Here is a 17,947-nt window from a genome sequence, read left to right on the forward strand (position 1 = left end):
AGATCATCCCACTGAGATAATCCAACATCAAGATTTCAGAGAAATCTAATTATGAAAGTGATCTGAGTTAAAAATAAGCTTTAAAAAATGCAGTACAAGTAGTGAAAGGATAGAAGAACACTGTACTGAGTATATCTGGAGAATTCCTCAGTTAGCAAAGGGAAAACACATTCTTGTCCAGAAAAATTAGCAGCCTACATGCTGCTCTGCCTGCATTCAAGTCCCAAGAAGTTCTGCATTGTACTTCCAATTACAGCAGATGGGAGTCTCAGAGGCTTAATTGAAGGTATGTTCTGTGAGATGTTTTCATTAACAATTCTTTCTCAGTGTGGTCACTTTTGCTTACTTGGTTTTGTTTCTCCTCAAAATCATCAAAGAAGACAAACAAAATGCTATTTTTTCTTTAAGCCTCAAGGATAATAATATCTGTCAAATCTGCATTTACCTTGAAATCATTTTAAGTTCAAAGTTATCTGAACAAGGTTCCTGAAGAACAGAAAAGTCACTTCTGGATACCTCAATAACTGAAAACTGCAGTATTTTGAAGAAAACTCTCTTGATGTTTTCTTTAAATCATCTCTTCTGCAGAGGTACAATCTATTTAATTCTTTATTAATTTTTTCTGTATTTATTTATTTTTGCCTGTATTTCCTCAAAAAGTTACCATAGTCTGACAACAAGATTTTGGAATAACTTCTGGCTATAACTTGAACAATCACATTCCTAGGTTGTGAGGACTATGTTTGATGACACAGTTAACTCCTTAAGGATTCAGGCTTCTCTACAATTATCACCATGCTCCAGTTTCAAAATGAACACTATTGTGTAACTTCAGGAGTTACATAAATTCCTTTTGCTATGGTAACTGTAAAAGATCTTAAAAGACAAATAAATTTTTAAGGTGAGTTAACTTATTGGCAAGCAAATATCCATCGTTTTGAGGCTGCTTAAAATATTAGATTAACTTAACACTAAAGCTTCTTCTAAAAATACCTTAGAGCCATTGTTTAGAACTGACATAACAGTGAGGTCACTGCCCTGTAGAGTAGTCATAAGTGAATAAAAGTGAATAAAAAGTAAAATTCTTCTCTACCTGTATCACCGTTACATAAAAAATGCTCACAAAAAAAAAAACAGGTAATGAAGACAGATTTGCTTGTATGATGACACTTCCCTAATCTGAATTTTTACTTTTTTTATATGTTCAGTTTGTACCAGTTAGAAACATACAAATATCCACAAATTAATATTGGATGTATCTGACCAACACATAGTTTTTTATTAAACATTTACCAAATGCTCAAACACAATGAGAGTAAGAAAAGGCAAAGGAGCAAATGTTAACAATTGGGCTAAGAAGAATGGTGCACCTCACACTCTTCTGAAACTGTTCCAAGTCTGAAAGATTTCAAAGTGATTCTGTACATTGTGTGTGACAATCCTGTGCAACCAAACCACAACAAACAGAGCTGCCACTTTCATATTTACTCTCTGCAGGTTTGGTTAGTTTTCACATGAATAGATATAACTGTTGAAATCCAGTTCTGTCTATCAAAAAGCCTTTCCTGCCTTCCTCCAGAATTGATTTTAATATCATCCTAAGAATTGTTAAAAGGCAGGAAAATTCCCACAGGAAAAAATTTTGAGTCTGAACTGGGGGAGGGGGGGCAGAGAGAAGACTGATATTAAAGGCTTTTTTATGTTAAAGTTTTTACATTTCAAATGTTTACAATGTTTGAATCACTCTTTTTTTGTATTCAAAAAAGAGTTACATAATTTCAATGGAAAGAAGTTACCAATTTACATGCATCTGTCTAACATTAGCTGTTTATCACTAGCAATAAAGTGAAAGTTCCTTAAGGCGGTGATTCTGTCAAATTTGATCTATATAGATAGCTAAATATTTTCAGTTTTACTGATCCAGCCAGCACTTGTATGTCCTAAGATTACTTAATTCAATCCAACAGGTGTAACTCCAGGTTATAAATAGAAAAATGCAGGTACAGTGAGATTAAGGGATTTGCCAAAGATACGGATTAACAGGATTAGGATTCAGGAGTTGCCAGTTTGAATTTCCTTGCTTATCCCATATTTGCTCCAGCAAATCTAAGTACAACAAGGACAGCAGAGAACAGAGTAAAATACTGACATCTTCTACTTGGCACCAAGAAAAAAAAGTTAAAACCCCTATTCAGTATCAGCTGTCTGACTAGGAATTGCCTTTACATACACCCAAAGCATGCCTATTATCAGAAATAATATTTTAAGTACATAAGAAGTAATTTAATTTATTTTAAATCAGTGTAAGACCTTGCAAAACAAAGCTCCAGGCTCTGTTGTGTATAGGGATGCTCCAGATTCATTTTTCTAACAGAGAAAGACAAAAGAAATAACAAACAAAGCTTTCATTAGCTGTATTATTTCTTTAAAAACTGCTTCCCTAAGTAACCCTGTTTATTTGCTGCATCTGTGTGTTGGGTTAGTGTGGCAAGGTTTTGGTAGTGGGTAAAGATGCAGGGAGGGTTTGTGTGAGAAGTTTTAAGAAGCTTCATCCCCAGGTGTGACAGAGCCAATGCCAGCCTGAACCAAGAGCAGCACATCACTGGCCAAGGCTGAGCCGGTCAGTGACCGTGGTAGTGCCTCTGGGATAACATATTTAAGAAGGGATAAAAAACTCCAAACTGCAGAGCTGCAGCTGGAGGGAGAAGTGAGACTGTGTGAGAGAAACAGCTCTCACACAAAGGTCAGTGCACAAGGAGGGGCAGGAGGTGCTCCAGACACTGGAGCAGAAATACCCTGGTAGCACTGGTGGGGCAAGGAGGTACAGAAATCCAGAGTGAGGCTGAGCCTAGGAAGAAAGGAGGGCTTGCTGGAAGGTGTTTTTAAGATCTGGTTTTCTCTTTATCCTACTCTTGATTTAATTGGTAATAAATTCAATTAATTTCCACAAATCGTGTCATTTTTGCCCATGACAGTAACTGGTGAGTGATCTCCCCCCCCTCCTCATCTTGACCTGCAAGCCTTTAGTTACATTTTTCTCTTAATTCTCCAGCTAAGGAGGGGAAGTGAGAAAGCAGCCTTGGTGGGTACCTAGCATCCAGTTAGGGTCAACCGAACACAATCTGCTAAAGACAGCAATGTTTAGTTACCAAGAAACAGATAATGAACATTTTACTAGCCTTTTTTTCTTTAATATTAGTTCTGCAAGATATCTTAGCTGGGGTTCAAAGGAAATACTTGAAGAGATTACTAATTAGATTTCAGCAACCATTGATCTGTTTCTTAACTCCTCTAGTCTACTAAGATTTAATACAATATTCATTTCACTTTGCTTTGCTTATGGGATACTTTGGATACAAAAGCTGGGGAAGATTTATAAGGGACAAAAAGCATCATGGAATAAAAAACTTTGCTAAAATGTATTCATGAACTTTACTCATGATTCTTTATTCAAGAATATTGAGTGCCAGAATAAATTAACACAGCATCATTAGAAAGACAAATTCTGTTAAGGGTTTAATGTACTGATCCAGAAAACAGAAAATGTTTGAAATGCAGAGTGAAATTTAATTTTTATGTTGTCTCTCCTCAAGCTCTGAATTTAGAGCCTCAATGAAAAGGCTGTTCTACCTAAACTCCTAGTGTAAAAAACAGGAGAAGGATAGTGACCAGAAGCCCATCTGAACTACTCAAAACTGCCCTATGGATGAGACGTTGTCTGCTGACTACCAAAGAAGTGCATTAGATTTTGAGTTTGGGCATCAAACTTGTATACTCACAGGACAAGAGATGATGGACACAACTTGCAAAAAAGGGACATGCTTCAGCAGGTATTCTTTAGTTTTGGCATTAGCTACACCATGCACAGACTCAATTTTCCCATGGAGCAGCCTCTTGAGAGCAAATGCCAAAATCCCACTTTGCTGGGTTTGAGACCCAGAGTTCAGCTTTTAAGCCTATTTTTCCAGAAAAATAGCAAGACATGACATAGCCAGATCAGGTTCTAAGCTTCGTTGTTTTACTCTTTAAATGAAAGAACTCAGAAGATGGCCCTTCACAGAACAGATATGTTTAAGAAATCTTTCACTAGACATTGTATGCAACTTGCCTAGTAGACTGGACCTAACGTGAAAGAACTGTCTGCTATTCTATAAGGTGGTCGGTCCCTTGAAGAACAACATGCTTGAACAAGACTCTACTAGCTAGTACTTTGAAGCTAAGCAAAAACAACAAAAGACTGCAACCTCTGTATAAAATGAAAAGAGTCTGAATTTACAATAAGAGAAGATGAATAAAGAATATACTTCAGCATATAAAGTAGTTTCTATTTTGAGCATCTTCAAAAGGGATAAAGGGATAATCTCTTGCCAATTTTATTTTAGAAGCCAGCAACTTCTCTGTACACCAAGACTGGCTTTCTAAGTGATACAGTTACCAGCTAAGCACCAGACTGCTTATGAGCCAAGACACTTTCAGACAGGGTACACACTTTCAGACAGGTATTGCACACACAAGAAATAACCTTCCCCTCCTGAAGAGCAAAGAATTGTCAGGAGAATAATACTGAGCATGTGGTTCTACAGCAGAGATGATGAACTTGATGACATATGTTAATTCAACTGATTTCTATCTTGCTCTAAAGACTCTGTTGAGAAAAGCATGTAGCAAAGGGGGCTGTAATATCAAACTTGAAAACAACTACAAATACATCCTGCATCATCCCACACAGCTCATGCACAGTGATCCACCATTCTGAGTAAGACGAGTACACTCAAAACATTTAAAAAAAAACCAAAACAGATTCTTACAATTTATGTAGACAATGTTGCTTCATACTAACATATGTGTGTTCTCCTACTTATTTCACAGTAAAGCAATCCTGTATCTGTAAAAAACATAACTTTAGTATATAAAATTGGAGTAATATATCAAAAGGCAAAACATCTTGAACTCTGACTATGGGAACTTCAGTTAATTACTTCATTTCCCTGTCTCACTTTCTGGAACTGTTAAATGAAAATAATATTGTCAAAAATTTTGGGAAGCTTCAATCCTTAATGTCTGAAAAATACCTGGAGATCCTTAGAGAGTAGGCACAGAAAAGTTTTATCAATAATCATCATTCTGAAATTAAGACATCACATTTGAGGTCCTGTCCATCACAGAAGAAAGCCATGAAACACTTCTCAGCTTTAAGGACAATTCTCAGCACCTTAAGGACAATTACACTTGCTCAGTCATTTCAAGGGTTTGATAAGAAAAGTTTCCAATCAAAGTAGACAGAAAAAAATAAATTCTTTCAGGAATAAGCTGCAATATTAACTGCTGGTTATCCTAATCATGTTAACTAGTATTTGCATTGTAACTTTTCGCAGCACACCTATCCTGCCTCTGCCAGCAGAATGAAGAAATACCTAACAGCAGCATGGGGAATGGGGATGAGAAAGAAGAAATGAAGAAAAACCTTTGTTTCTGATATCAGATAGTGATGCAAAGATAACTCATGCAAAAAGAACTGACAGCTTGACTTCTTTTCAGAAAATGTTTAAGCTATTCTGGGAATTATGTAAGGGCAATTTGAATGAAGACTAGATGAGCACTTGGAATATGTAATACCTTAACTCCAGCAGAAAGAGTAGAGAGAAAAGTGGTAACAGATAAGCAGATACCATAGCTGGAAGGAAACAAATATTCTACAAACAGATGATCAAAACAGAGATAAATAATAAAAAAATGGACAGGTAAAGAGCTGACTAGACAAAGGGATGAAGATAGTTCTCAACGAGTTTGTCCTACAACACAAAGGAACTAAAGGGGAAGAGTTAAAATTCTATTCAGGACAATATTGCCTTTTCTGCCATCTCTCCCTACCCTCTATGAAAATGAACACTAGTAACACTTTGGAATCTCACACACTTGCTTTTCCAAAGAGAAAAAAAAATTCTTCTCAAATGTTTAGCTTCCTTTAGGTTTATTGTGTACGTCATGTACTCTGCAGCCCCCCTTGATGCTATGGCTTCTTCTACTGAGAAACACCAGGTTACTGCATTACAAATATTACCCAAGTTCTACTGGAGAATCTGTACAAATTCATTAAATTAGCTGATATAAATTTTAACTATTTCTGGGTCTGAATCTTAATGCAGGAAAACCTCAGAGAAGACAGGATTTGACAAGTATCTATGTGAGCACCAGAATTAGCAAAGCTTTTATCCTATGGATTTTTGGGGTTTGGCTAACTGACATTGCAGTCTAGAAAAGTGTGAACTTCTGTGTAAGCTTTTCCTGTGCCTGAAGCATTTCTAAGGTGTTTTTCTTTATACCTGAAAAACCATTTTATAAAAGTTTCAGGAATGTATCTACCTGGCAATTAGAAGGACCACAGAATACTTTAATGACTGCAAAGACCTCTTTGGAAGAATCCTATGGGATATGCTCTAAGAGAAAAAGGGGTCAAGAAGTGATGGATATTTAAGTATCTCTTAATCCAAGATAAAGAAAGCTCCATTTTTCCAACAGACGTTATGAGATTCATGCTTAGTAGGATCACAGAGTGCAAATCACCCTCAGATCAGCTTATGAAGGAAGGTATCACAGACTGTACATTACCACAGTCATGTCCTGTGACAAATTCAGAATGGATCAAGCTTAACTTATAAATATTACTGACTACATTTCATAACTCATTTGCAGATTACAGGTTTTCCATAGTAATACCTTATCCCCATTTCACAGTAGTAGCATATCAAAGTACTAATCATGCATGCAGATCACTTCTACTGATACTCATCTAGGATCCTTGAAATAGGCATAACAAAGAGTAAGCCAACAATCCTTTGCATCATATACAACAACTTTATACCTGATCATACTGATTTAAACCAGACTTCAAGATGTTGACTGAGGTAAGGCAACTTTAAAAGGATCCAAGAATTTCTGTACTTAATTCAACATTACACTTTAGTCAAACATGGACATACTGAATGGAACCAAGGCCTCAAAATAAATTGTAAAGTAGGGACTTCTTGATATGTTTAAAGTTTCTAGGATCAAATTATCTTGCCTAACAAGAAAAGGCTTACTGGAAGAGTTCAGTAATATAGTTATAGAAACAGAAGTTCAGTCAGTCTTTTTAACAACACAGGGGAAAATCAATACCTCAAAAGAAATTAATGGCATTCTCAAGCTTATTTTATCACAAGAACTGAATATAAAGCTTTTGTGATTATAACTAATAGATTAAATGGAAGAACAGGGGGCCAGAAATTGTAGTTGTGCAAATTCCTAATGAACAAACAGAAAAAAACTTCTAGATATACGTCAGGTCTGAATCCAATGAATGAGATACATATTGTAGAATCAGGAGCACACTATATAAATCCGCTGAGTTAATTTAGGAAAGCTAGGAAGTGAATGTGTAGTGATGGAAACGATTAATAATAAGACCATGAAAGAGAAAAGCTGAAGAAGAATCTGGGATGATAAATGACAAAAATTATTTGTTCAGAGATTTTTTGTGCAGCTAGACAAAAACATACTTATTTCTCCAGTTAAAATGATAACTCCTAGTACCAAGGCTATGTCAAAGACTTAATTACATGTGTGAAGGAGAGTCCTTACTCTTCTGTTCATGCTGAATACACATTCCCCATCCACAGTCTTCTTCCTCAGATTGCAGCTACAGTGCTCGCAGCAGCTCAACACAGAGATGCTAGAGTTTATTCCACAGAAATGAGCGCAGACACACTATCACAACACTCCCCTTATGTCCACTGATCTGCTGAGACAGATCAACTAGGCTCAGGCTGCTGTCAGAGCAATATAGCTCTGCAACATCCAGGTCCCAAGCTAGTATTTTGAGATAGTGCTGAATTGTACCATATGGAAACACAAACCCCAAGCTTAGTTGTCTATGTAAACATTGCATTACACAGCACAGACACGCACTTGAAGCCAACAGCATGGGCAGAAGTATGCTTTAGGGCTTACAGAGAAGGGATGAAGATAATGCATTCCTCAGTTTAGGTACTTTCACCTCTCAGAGCAGACTAAGAGCCAACATTGTGCTGAAAGCACATGTGGGCTTCACGGAGACCCTTCTCATAAAACCTCTTTGCAGAAAGTCACAGTATAAGGAATTGAGACAAAACAAGATTTTCACCTACTTTCTCTACCTCTCCCTTTCAGCATCTCTGCTGCTGAAGAGTAGATCAGAAAATACCATAAAACATACTAATTAATGAAACTAAGGCTTCATAGACATTCTATTAGATGATCGCTTATGCATATGAAATGTGTAGATCATCTTTCAAGACATGTCACAAGTGACAGAAGAGGCAGACCAAGTTTATTTAATATAAGAAACATGGAGCATTCAGAATCCCAGGCCAGGTCAAACAATCTAGAACCAGTTTTGTTTCAGGGAACTTCCCCACAATTTGTAATACTAACTCTTCAAGACTACATTGGAACCTAAAAAAGTCTTAATTAAAAAAATCTATTTCAGTTGGTTTGAATAGGAATGCTGTCATAGGGATGGGAAACTTGCCAGAAGACTGCAAAGCAAATAGTAATAATAATTACCAGTTGAATTTTGGATAATTGCTTAGCAGAATGCAACAATGATCACTGCTTATTTAAATGTTTTGCTCAACTGGGACAAAAAGTAAAGAACATATTAATTTAATTTGCCAATGACACAACCAGTGAAGAAGTGTCAAAAGACACAAAATAGCCAGAAAACATTAGAAAACAAACAGAAACATTTACTGGTTTAAAAAACAATCTATAGAGATACACATCTGGAATATTAAATTGAAAAAAAGCATTTGAATATTAAGAAGAGCTGGTGTATGCTCAGAGACAGCTGAAAAGGAAATATAATACTGGGGCGAAAAATAAACCCAAACCAGATTAGACAAGAAGGATTTTCAGTGTACTACATTTAATTTCACAAACTGCCTTGACAGAATGGCATGAACTGAATTCAGGGAGAGACTAGCTGAAGACTCCATCACTGACCCACTTCTACAAATGATTACTGCAATGCAATGGACATAGATCTATGTAATGCAGACGTTTTAACCTACAATGCCTTGTAGATATATCTCACCATCTCTAAAATGTAATCTTCCACCTATTTCTCCCCAGCGACAGAAATCCTTTTTCATGATACTCCAGGGTCATGAGGCAGAGTTACATTGATAAATCATAAATAGCAACAGCTGTAACCGTAGCACGAAGGAACTATGACATGAGTAAAGTTAGAAATCAATCATTTCAGCCAAGGCTATTTCACTGCAGAATGAATTTCCAAAAAACACAGCTAACTTATCTTTGGGACATGCTGTGAGACTTCACTGATTCATAAAAGATTTCCTACAATAACATGGTATAAAAATCTGATTTAGTTTTAGTAACAAAAAGGAAAGGAAAAAAGATTCTGATATTTACTGTGAGCATCGCCGTATTGTTCTAAACATTTCACTTAGCAGAGATTGGCTAAGCTAAAAATGAAGATAGTCTAAAAGCTTACAAAGGTGGGAGTAAAAAAAAGGCAGAGCAATTTAATATAAAGAATAACATATGGAAGCATTAGAATGACACTAGCAAAGGAAGGGATTTTGTAACCTCAGGAAAGTAATCTTGTCAGCAGAAATGCATTAAAATAGCATATTTCAAAACTGAGGTGGGAGAACAGTGGTCCATTTAGCTCTTTTCCATCTCAAAGTTACATGAATAATATAGATAAGACATTTCTTTAATGTTTGTAAGGAATCTAGCCTTCCTGGCAAACTGAAGTAGAATTAGTCATAGAGGCTTACCACTCTTCTCATTTCATGACATAGCTTGTGTGCTTGGTTGTGGTCAACCTCCCTTTCCACAAGCTCCAGAGACAGCTAGGCTTCCAATTTCCTAATTCAAGTGTGCAGAAGCAAAGAGGTAGCCATCACACCATGTGATGAATGTGAAAGAAACCTGGTCATTTTATAAGATTTTATTTCAATATGAACAGTAAATGTACCTTTTGTCTGAAGGGGAGGCAAGCGTCTGCAAAAAGGATTCTCAGGCAATATAGTCTAACATACTTTCTGCAGCAGTTTTACATTTCAGTGCTAAATCTAAGGTATCAAACAACAGCTATTTTTGCTGGAAGCAGTTCTAAATTGGGAGGCGGGGGAGGTGCAAAGAAAGAAAAAAGAGAAAAGCTGTTGAAAAGCACCAAAGAAAGCTGGGGCTCTAGAAAAGAAGTGCCAATGGTTCTGACTGAGCTTTCTGTTCACTTCTCAGTACATCAGGCCTGGAACAAGTTTCTCAGTGCAAAATTTCTCTAATTGGCTGGAAAGCATTTAAGGAAAAATCTTTCTTTTTAATTAAAAACAGAGAACCAACAAGACATGAAAGCCATGGGGGTTGGGAGAGGCATATGTTGACCTTATGAGGCTTCACAGCAGAACTCTGCAGGGGCCGTTTAAACTGAGAAAGCACAGTTTTAATTAAAGAGTCCTGAGGAACAGACAATTCAAAAGAGCAGGTCAGATAGATTCCAAGAGGTCAATTTAAGCACAAGCAGAGGGAAAACAAGACTTCTGGCCATTCTGCCTTCCTCTGGGAGAAATCTGTTGCTAACTGATCATTATGCTTCAACAAACACAAACTGTCCTCTAACCACCTCTGTGAGTGTTGTGTATTATTGGTACAAGTTAAAGGAGGGCACAAAGGGTTATAGTGAATGGGGTAACAGACTCACTGGTGACCTCTCACTAGTGGAGTTCCACAGGGCTTCATCCTATGCCCAGTTCTCAACATCTTCATAAATTACCGAGATGTGGGACTCAAAGGAATACTAAGTAAGTTTGTCAATGACACTAAACTGGGCAAATCCCTTTTCTCAAGGGCAGAAAGGCCCTGCAGAGAGACCCCAACAAATTAGAGGTCTGGGCATTCACCAACCATCTGAAATTTAACAAGGGCAAGCACTGGATTCTGCACCTGGGATGAGGCAACCCTGGATATGTGGACAGACTGGGGAACAAGAGGCTGGAGGGCAGTGCCACAGGAAAGGGACATAGGGGTCCTGGTTGACAGAGAGTGGATTATGAGTCAGCAGTGCCCTGGCAGACAGGAACGCCAACCCTGTCCAGGGGAGCATCAGGCCCAGCAGCACCAGCTGGGCAAGGGAAGGCATTGTCCCACTTTGCTCTGCACTGAGGCAGCCTCAGCTCGAGTGCTGGGGGCAGTTTTGGGTGCCACAATATAAGAAAGGCATTAAACTACTATAGATTGTTCAAAGAAGGGCTACAACGATGGTGAAGGGTTTGGAGGGAAAGTCATATGAGAAAGGGCTGAGATCACTTGCTCTGTTCAGCCTAGAGAGGACACTGGGGGGAAGAAACATCATTGTAGTCTTCACCATCCTCACAAGGGGAAGGAGAGGGGCGAGCACTGATCTCTTCTCTCTTGTGACCAGGGACAAGACTCGAGGAAGACATGAGGAAGACATGCAACTGAGTCAGAGGAGACTTAGGCTGGATGTTAGGAAAAGGGTTCTTCACCCAAAGGGTGGTTGGGCACTGGAACAGGCTCCCCAGGGAAGCGGTAAGAGCAACAGTCTGACAGAAGCAAGAGGCTTCTGTTCAAGAAGCATCTGAAAAATGCTTTCAGGCACATGGTGTCATTCTTGGGGTTGTCCTGTGCAGGGCCAGGAACTGGATTCAATGATCATGATGGGTCCCTTCCAACTCAGGATATTCTATGATTCTATCACAAGAAATTCTGTGATGTATTTTTCACCAGGAAACCTCAGTTTCTTGTTACTGGATCACATTCATCTGTTTCCTTCTAGTCTTGGTATCACATTCCCAATGCATGGAATCCCAGATATGCTTATGCATACTTGAAAATAAAACTCTGCATCTTACTAAGCTTCTAAACCCACTGGAAAATCCTGTAAAATGGATCCAGCATATCACCAAAAAGAAATCCTCTTAAGAAAAAACAAACAAACAAACAAACAATCCCCCTAACCAACAAATTTTTCTTTATTTTTTGAAGTGTAACCATCACATTTATTGAAGCTAGTAAATTACCCTTACTAATCAGAGACAAAAATAAAAATAAATGTAGCCTCCAAACAAAAGGACTTTAAAAAGTCAAGGTAACCCCAACCTATCAAGTAACAGAGCTAACATAACAAAAATAACATAAAATATGCTATATTTCTCCATGAAGAGCTATTTCCCAGTAATTCAAAAGGATAAGGAATTAAGTAGAAAAGTAACATCTACAGCAATTTCCCAAGAGAAACAGTAATGTTAGTGCATTTCAGTTACTGTATACGTGGTTCTGCACCCACACAGATTGTTACATTTAAGCACTGCTTGTGTTCAGACAGATTTCTCTATTATTGGACATTTGAGAACTCATGGCTAGGCGCATCTGCTTGGGTGAATGACATGCACATTCCAAGTCAAGCCATGGTCAAGACTGACAGACAAAGGAGTAAATTTCCCTGCATCAAGGAGGAACAGCTACCAGCCAGATTAAGCAATCACTTAATTTATTTGTGCAATATTGTCTACTTTTCTAAAATCACAATTACACACTCAGAAGTGAAAATATGGGGGTTTTGTGAGTTTGTATAAGCTCACAAAACTCCATCATCTTACATCTTTAATATTCTCTCTTGCTTCCCTCCAGCCAGGGTACAAGCTTTGATGTAAGTTATTTATTAGGTGGACTTACATCCTCATAGGGTTGGTATTTATGTCGGTTATCAGAGATACCCTCCACAGATGGAGAAAATTAAGAAAAAGCCACCACCCACTCCTAAAACATGAAATTCAAATCTGGAATGAAATGTAAAGTAACTGAGAGAGGGGGAAACAGCAGTAAACACTTTTACGATAAAGGAATAAATAAAACCAAGAACAACTTAGAAGACATGGAAGTTAGTGAATGTACTACTTCTGACAAAGGAAGACAAAAGATGTTTTCATAGTTCTTCAGAGACATAAATCAATGACAAAGAATGGAGCAATCCCTGCTGAGAAACAAACCCAGAGAGAAAACTGGGACAGATAAGAATCATGCTGTAGAAAACAAAGGGTATATTTTCATCCTTTTCTGCACACAGAAATTCCATTGACATAAAGCGGCCGTTTGATAAATAACACTTCATACACCTCACACAGGGCATTGAGTGCAGAAATTCTAGGTCAGGTCTCAAAAGCAACATTCCTATGTTAGCCCAAGCTATATTGCTACTAATTTCAGAAACAGCAGGTTGTTTGTCCTATGCTCTGTTGCATAGTATATAACCATAAGAAGAATTTCTTACGAGGACTGCATAACTTACTTACCTCCTTATGGTGGTTTGACCCTGACCAGGTGCCCACCAAAGCTGTTCTGTCACTCTCCCCCCCTCAACTGGACAACCAAGAGAAAATATAATTAAATGCTCATGAAGGCAGAGTAGGACAGGGAGAGATCACTGACCAGGTACTATCACAGGCAAAACAGATTCGAATTGGGGAAATGAAATTGAATTTATTACCAATGAAATCAGAGTAGGATAGTGAGAAATAAAACCAAATCTTAAACTTTCCACTCAGCCCTCTCTTCCTTCTGGGCTCAACCTCACTCCTGATTTCTTTACTACATTCCCTCCCCAAAGTGACACAGGGAGACCAGGAAGTTTGTCACACACTTTCTCTGCCATTTCTATCTCCTTGCTCTCTTCCCCAGCTCCAATATGACATTCCACAGACACTCCTCCACAAACTTCTGCAGCATAATACCCTCCCAAGGGCTGCACTCATCACAAACTGCTCAGAGTAGGTCCCTTTCATGGAGCACAGTCCTGCAGGAATGCACTGGACCCAGCTTGAGTCCCCCATGAAGTCACAAGTCCTGCCAGCAAAGCTGCTCCAGCATGTGCTCCTCTCTCTGTGGGTCCACAGGTCCTCCCAGGAGTCTGCTTCAGCACAGGTTTCCCATGCAAACACAGCTAAGAAAAAACATCTAGGTCTACTCTATGCCTGAGTGTGGTAATGACTATATTTCACCCATCACATTGCACAGGTTCGGCTTCTCAGTAAATGAGTTTAATTCTTAAGTCGCCATGAATGTTATGAGTTCCTCTACACGCAGGTATAGCAAAAAAAAAATTCCATAGCAAGTAAAACTGAAATAAAAAATATTGAGGTTCTAGTCTATAATTATGACTAGAGAACCATAGAAATTGGACTAAGTGGAAGAAAATATTGACAGTAATTTATCCGAAGTGATGCATTTCTGTCTCTGGTTAGTGTAAAAAGAAAATGTATGTAGATGTATAAATATACAGCTAAACATGTAATATTTACCCAGACTAAAAAGTGAAGCTAGTGGACTTCAAAGTTAGAAAAATACACACTGAACTCCTTTTAGGCCACAACCAGAGCTTAGCAACATCCAGCTGAGCTCTTGTTCCTGTGCTTATTACCCTTTCTCTTCAAAGTACCTTGGTACTTTCTTCTATGGCCTTTTCCATACTCACATAAAACTACTAAAATTTAAAGGAGATATTATGAAGCTAAAACTTGTCCATTCTTTTCAACAAATCCAGGTGCCCTTCATCTGGCTGAGGTTGGTGCTGGATAAATGAAGCCTGATGAAAACTTGCACTGAAAGTACTGCAGTGGATACTTTGCATCAGAGAGCTTCTTCTCGATTTTTCAATATGGTTTACCACAAACAGCTGCAGTTCTGCTGGATGACTTCTTCACTGTTATCTCTAACTTCCCCATAGAAATATGTCTAGGAATCTACTTTTTTTTTTTTCCTGGTTATGACCTGATCTCAAAACAGGTATGTCCTTACTGCATACTGTTAAATTAGTATCATATAATTTACCTCAAATCTTTAAAATATCTGAAGTAAATTATTTATAACATAACAAAGTACCTCTCAGTGGGAGGAAGGTGTTACAGATAGCATAGTCAGTTACTTCAGCAGCTTACTGCAGATTTTGTCATGTTTAACTGTGATTGCTTAATTGCCAAAGATCTAGATGGCACACGTCAAAAAGTCTTTATTCATGGTCTGGCAAGCTCTGTTCATCAAAAGCAGAAGTGTTGCAAAGCTTAGCCAGAAGGCAAGGTTTTATCTATATTTAAGAGATGGTTCTAGTCTTTCCTGCAAGAAGAAATGAGTCTGAATAGCCTGAAAGAAATGAGGATTATAGTAAAAAAAAACAAACACCAACATTCATATTTGTACAGCAACTTTCAGTGTATTTGCTTAAAATACCAAATTAAAAAGTAAAACAAAACATAATTTTAGTTGCATGTAGTTACAAGAGTTTATTTTGAACTCTGGCCAGTTCTGTAATACCTAATATACCAAGTGTAATATAAGAATAGCTAGGCATGATAGCACAGTGCTGAGCATTTGTTTTGGCACTGGAGCTTTTTCCTTGTGGATAGGGTTGGGGAAGAGGTCACACAGTTGTCAGTGGTTCCTCTTCCACAGCCATCAGGATTCTGCAGCATCACCTAGCTATGGCAGGACTATTCAGGCACAGCTCACAGCTCAGGTGGCAGTGTTAACTGCCCCACACCACTGAACCCAGCCTCCTGCAGGCTCCTAATGAAAGCACTCAGGAGCCCAGCTGGCTGAGAATCTCAGCACCCCCTTCCCTCATTCTCCACACCCAATATTCTAACCCTCTCTGGGTCCCAGCCACTAACCTCCAGCACATTTTTTTTCCTATCTATCTCAATGCACAGGCCCACAATATCCTCCCTCTGATCCATTGTTGCTTGATGCGCTGTTCTGTTACAAAAGTAGCACTGGCAACAAGGTGCTTCTACACTGCTATATTCTGGGAGCCATTTTTAACCATTTCACAGGGAAATGAGATGTTCTCTCCCCATTAATAATGTTAGGATATTAGAATGCAATATGAAGGGTCAGTATTTGTAGTGCATGAATAGCCTGGCTAACAATTTTCATGTCAAGGTAACAGGACAGCAGCAGATGCTGGAATACTTGCCTCCATTTTTCCCCACAGTTCGGAAACACCTCCAGAAGGTCCGAAGAAAAGAGGCTCTGTTGTGAGGGGTGGCTTGGACAAAGCTGAACTCACGGAACAAGATGTGTGTTCCTTGCCGCACGCTGTTAAAACTGTGGACAGAAAGTCAAAACAAGAATGTTAGAAAGCTGAACCAACATGAATATTCTGGGAACAACTAGGACAGCAGCAAGAAAACCACTGGCCATTACATTTTGTGAAACCAAATCTCCAAAGTTTATACCCATCTGTTCTCTAGAGAGAAGACTATTTGCAAAAACCACACATTGAAATTTAATTATAGGAATTAGAGGTTTGTGAAAGTGAAATTGATTCTAAAGAATCCCAGCAAGGATTCTTTAGAGTGTCCAAGACCCACTTATTTGAAAACAATCCATTGGAAAATGGCTTGCCAAGAGTAACTGTTGTTTATTTGACCAGAAGATGCCCTTTCTTTTAGTACCTTTGAACTTCACTGCTGTTTATATTACAGTTTTCTTTAAAGCCACAAAAAAATCCTCTTTAAGAGAAGCCTCAAGGTATCATTTCTAGGTTACTGAAAATTGACTACTGGATAAAATTTACTGTATAAAATTTACTGCAGTTGTGATGAAAAGCTGATTGACACACCACTAAACAACCATTTGCACTAATGCATTTTGAAAAAAGTAGTTGGTCATTATGATGAATCTTCAATTAGACACTCATGTTTTTGTATTTCAGTATAAATTTCTAAAATATGAGTTGTAAGCATTTTAGGCTAACTTATTACAGCAAACATTTGTCTTACAAAGGTTTCTCTGAAGTGCAAGAGGTTCTCCTTTGGGCATGGTAAATCTCAACATACAAGAACAAAAGAAATGCAAATACAAACATTATATACCAAAAGGTATAATGACAGGGTTGCCTCAAAGATAGATTTTGTGCATTTCACTTGGCATCATGCAAGTGGGACAAAGCTTCGAAACACTCCAGAGAGATCATTAAAACATTCACTTGGGACAGCAGCTTAACTCTCCCTCATAGATGAGAATTAATGAAAAGATTCAAGTTTACTTTCATCACAGCAGATCCTCTCCATAGGTAGCATCTCCGAAACAGACAAAATCTGGTGGTCAGTGTGAACACTCTCAGTCTGCAATTTTAAATCACCTCTTTTAATATAAAGACTTTAAATCACTTTATCCTTCATAATACAGAAAAGGGTCTCACATTTGAAAGAATTATTCCACAGACTTGACCAAAATTTGAGTCATGTAACAACTGGGTGTGGGTGTGGGTGTGTGTGTGGAGAGAAGCCATTCAGTTTTTACAAAAGGAATCACCATTTCTCATTTTTAATATCCTGGTTCTCAAACATATGTGAGCAAACAGAATCTGTTGTCATGTGTTGAAAGGTAGTACAGAACATAGTTTCTAGCCCCCCTACCCAAAAGGAAATGTAAATAAAATAAGTACAATCGCCTTATGATTAAGAAACACTCATGACATTTGAATCCTGGAGTCAGGAATATTCTTCCTGTAAATATCATGGACACATACAGTATTTCATATTAATGAAACCTTATTCATGCGAAGTAAAGCACAACCATCGTCCCAAGAGATTAAAGTAAATAAATAAATCATGTGCTGGATCAAAATACGCCAAAATTACATGACTATCATTGCAAGCAAAGAGTATTCATTACAAAGTGCTGTCACTCACTGCCTTAGAGTGAACAAGTTCAGAGTAAGGTAAAGTAACTTGCAAAAAGTCCCACAAGATGCCTGTGACAAAGCTGGAAATGGAATTTCAGATCTTCTCATCCCAAACCACAGCCTGTATGACTTCTTTCATTTCTGATCTGCATTGTTTCACTGATGAAAGACTGATGGAGAAAAGAATGATAGAGA

At 38.0% G+C, this 17,947-nt stretch overlaps 1 protein-coding gene across 1 annotated transcript in view; it reads right to left on the bottom strand.

Moving 5' to 3' along the window:
• Window positions 1–17,947, bottom strand: part of CSTPP1 (centriolar satellite-associated tubulin polyglutamylase complex regulator 1) — a 79,729-nt gene that overhangs the window by 38,714 nt on the left and 23,068 nt on the right. Inside the window, exon 3 of the mRNA XM_066553062.1 lies at window positions 16,037–16,167. Coding sequence (XP_066409159.1) covers window positions 16,037–16,167 — 131 coding nt within the window. The remainder of the gene's footprint in view (window positions 1–16,036; window positions 16,168–17,947) is intronic.

The sequence above is a fragment of the Molothrus aeneus genome, chromosome 6 (assembly GCF_037042795.1).
Source record: "Molothrus aeneus isolate 106 chromosome 6, BPBGC_Maene_1.0, whole genome shotgun sequence".
Taxonomy (NCBI): Eukaryota; Metazoa; Chordata; class Aves; order Passeriformes; family Icteridae; genus Molothrus; species Molothrus aeneus.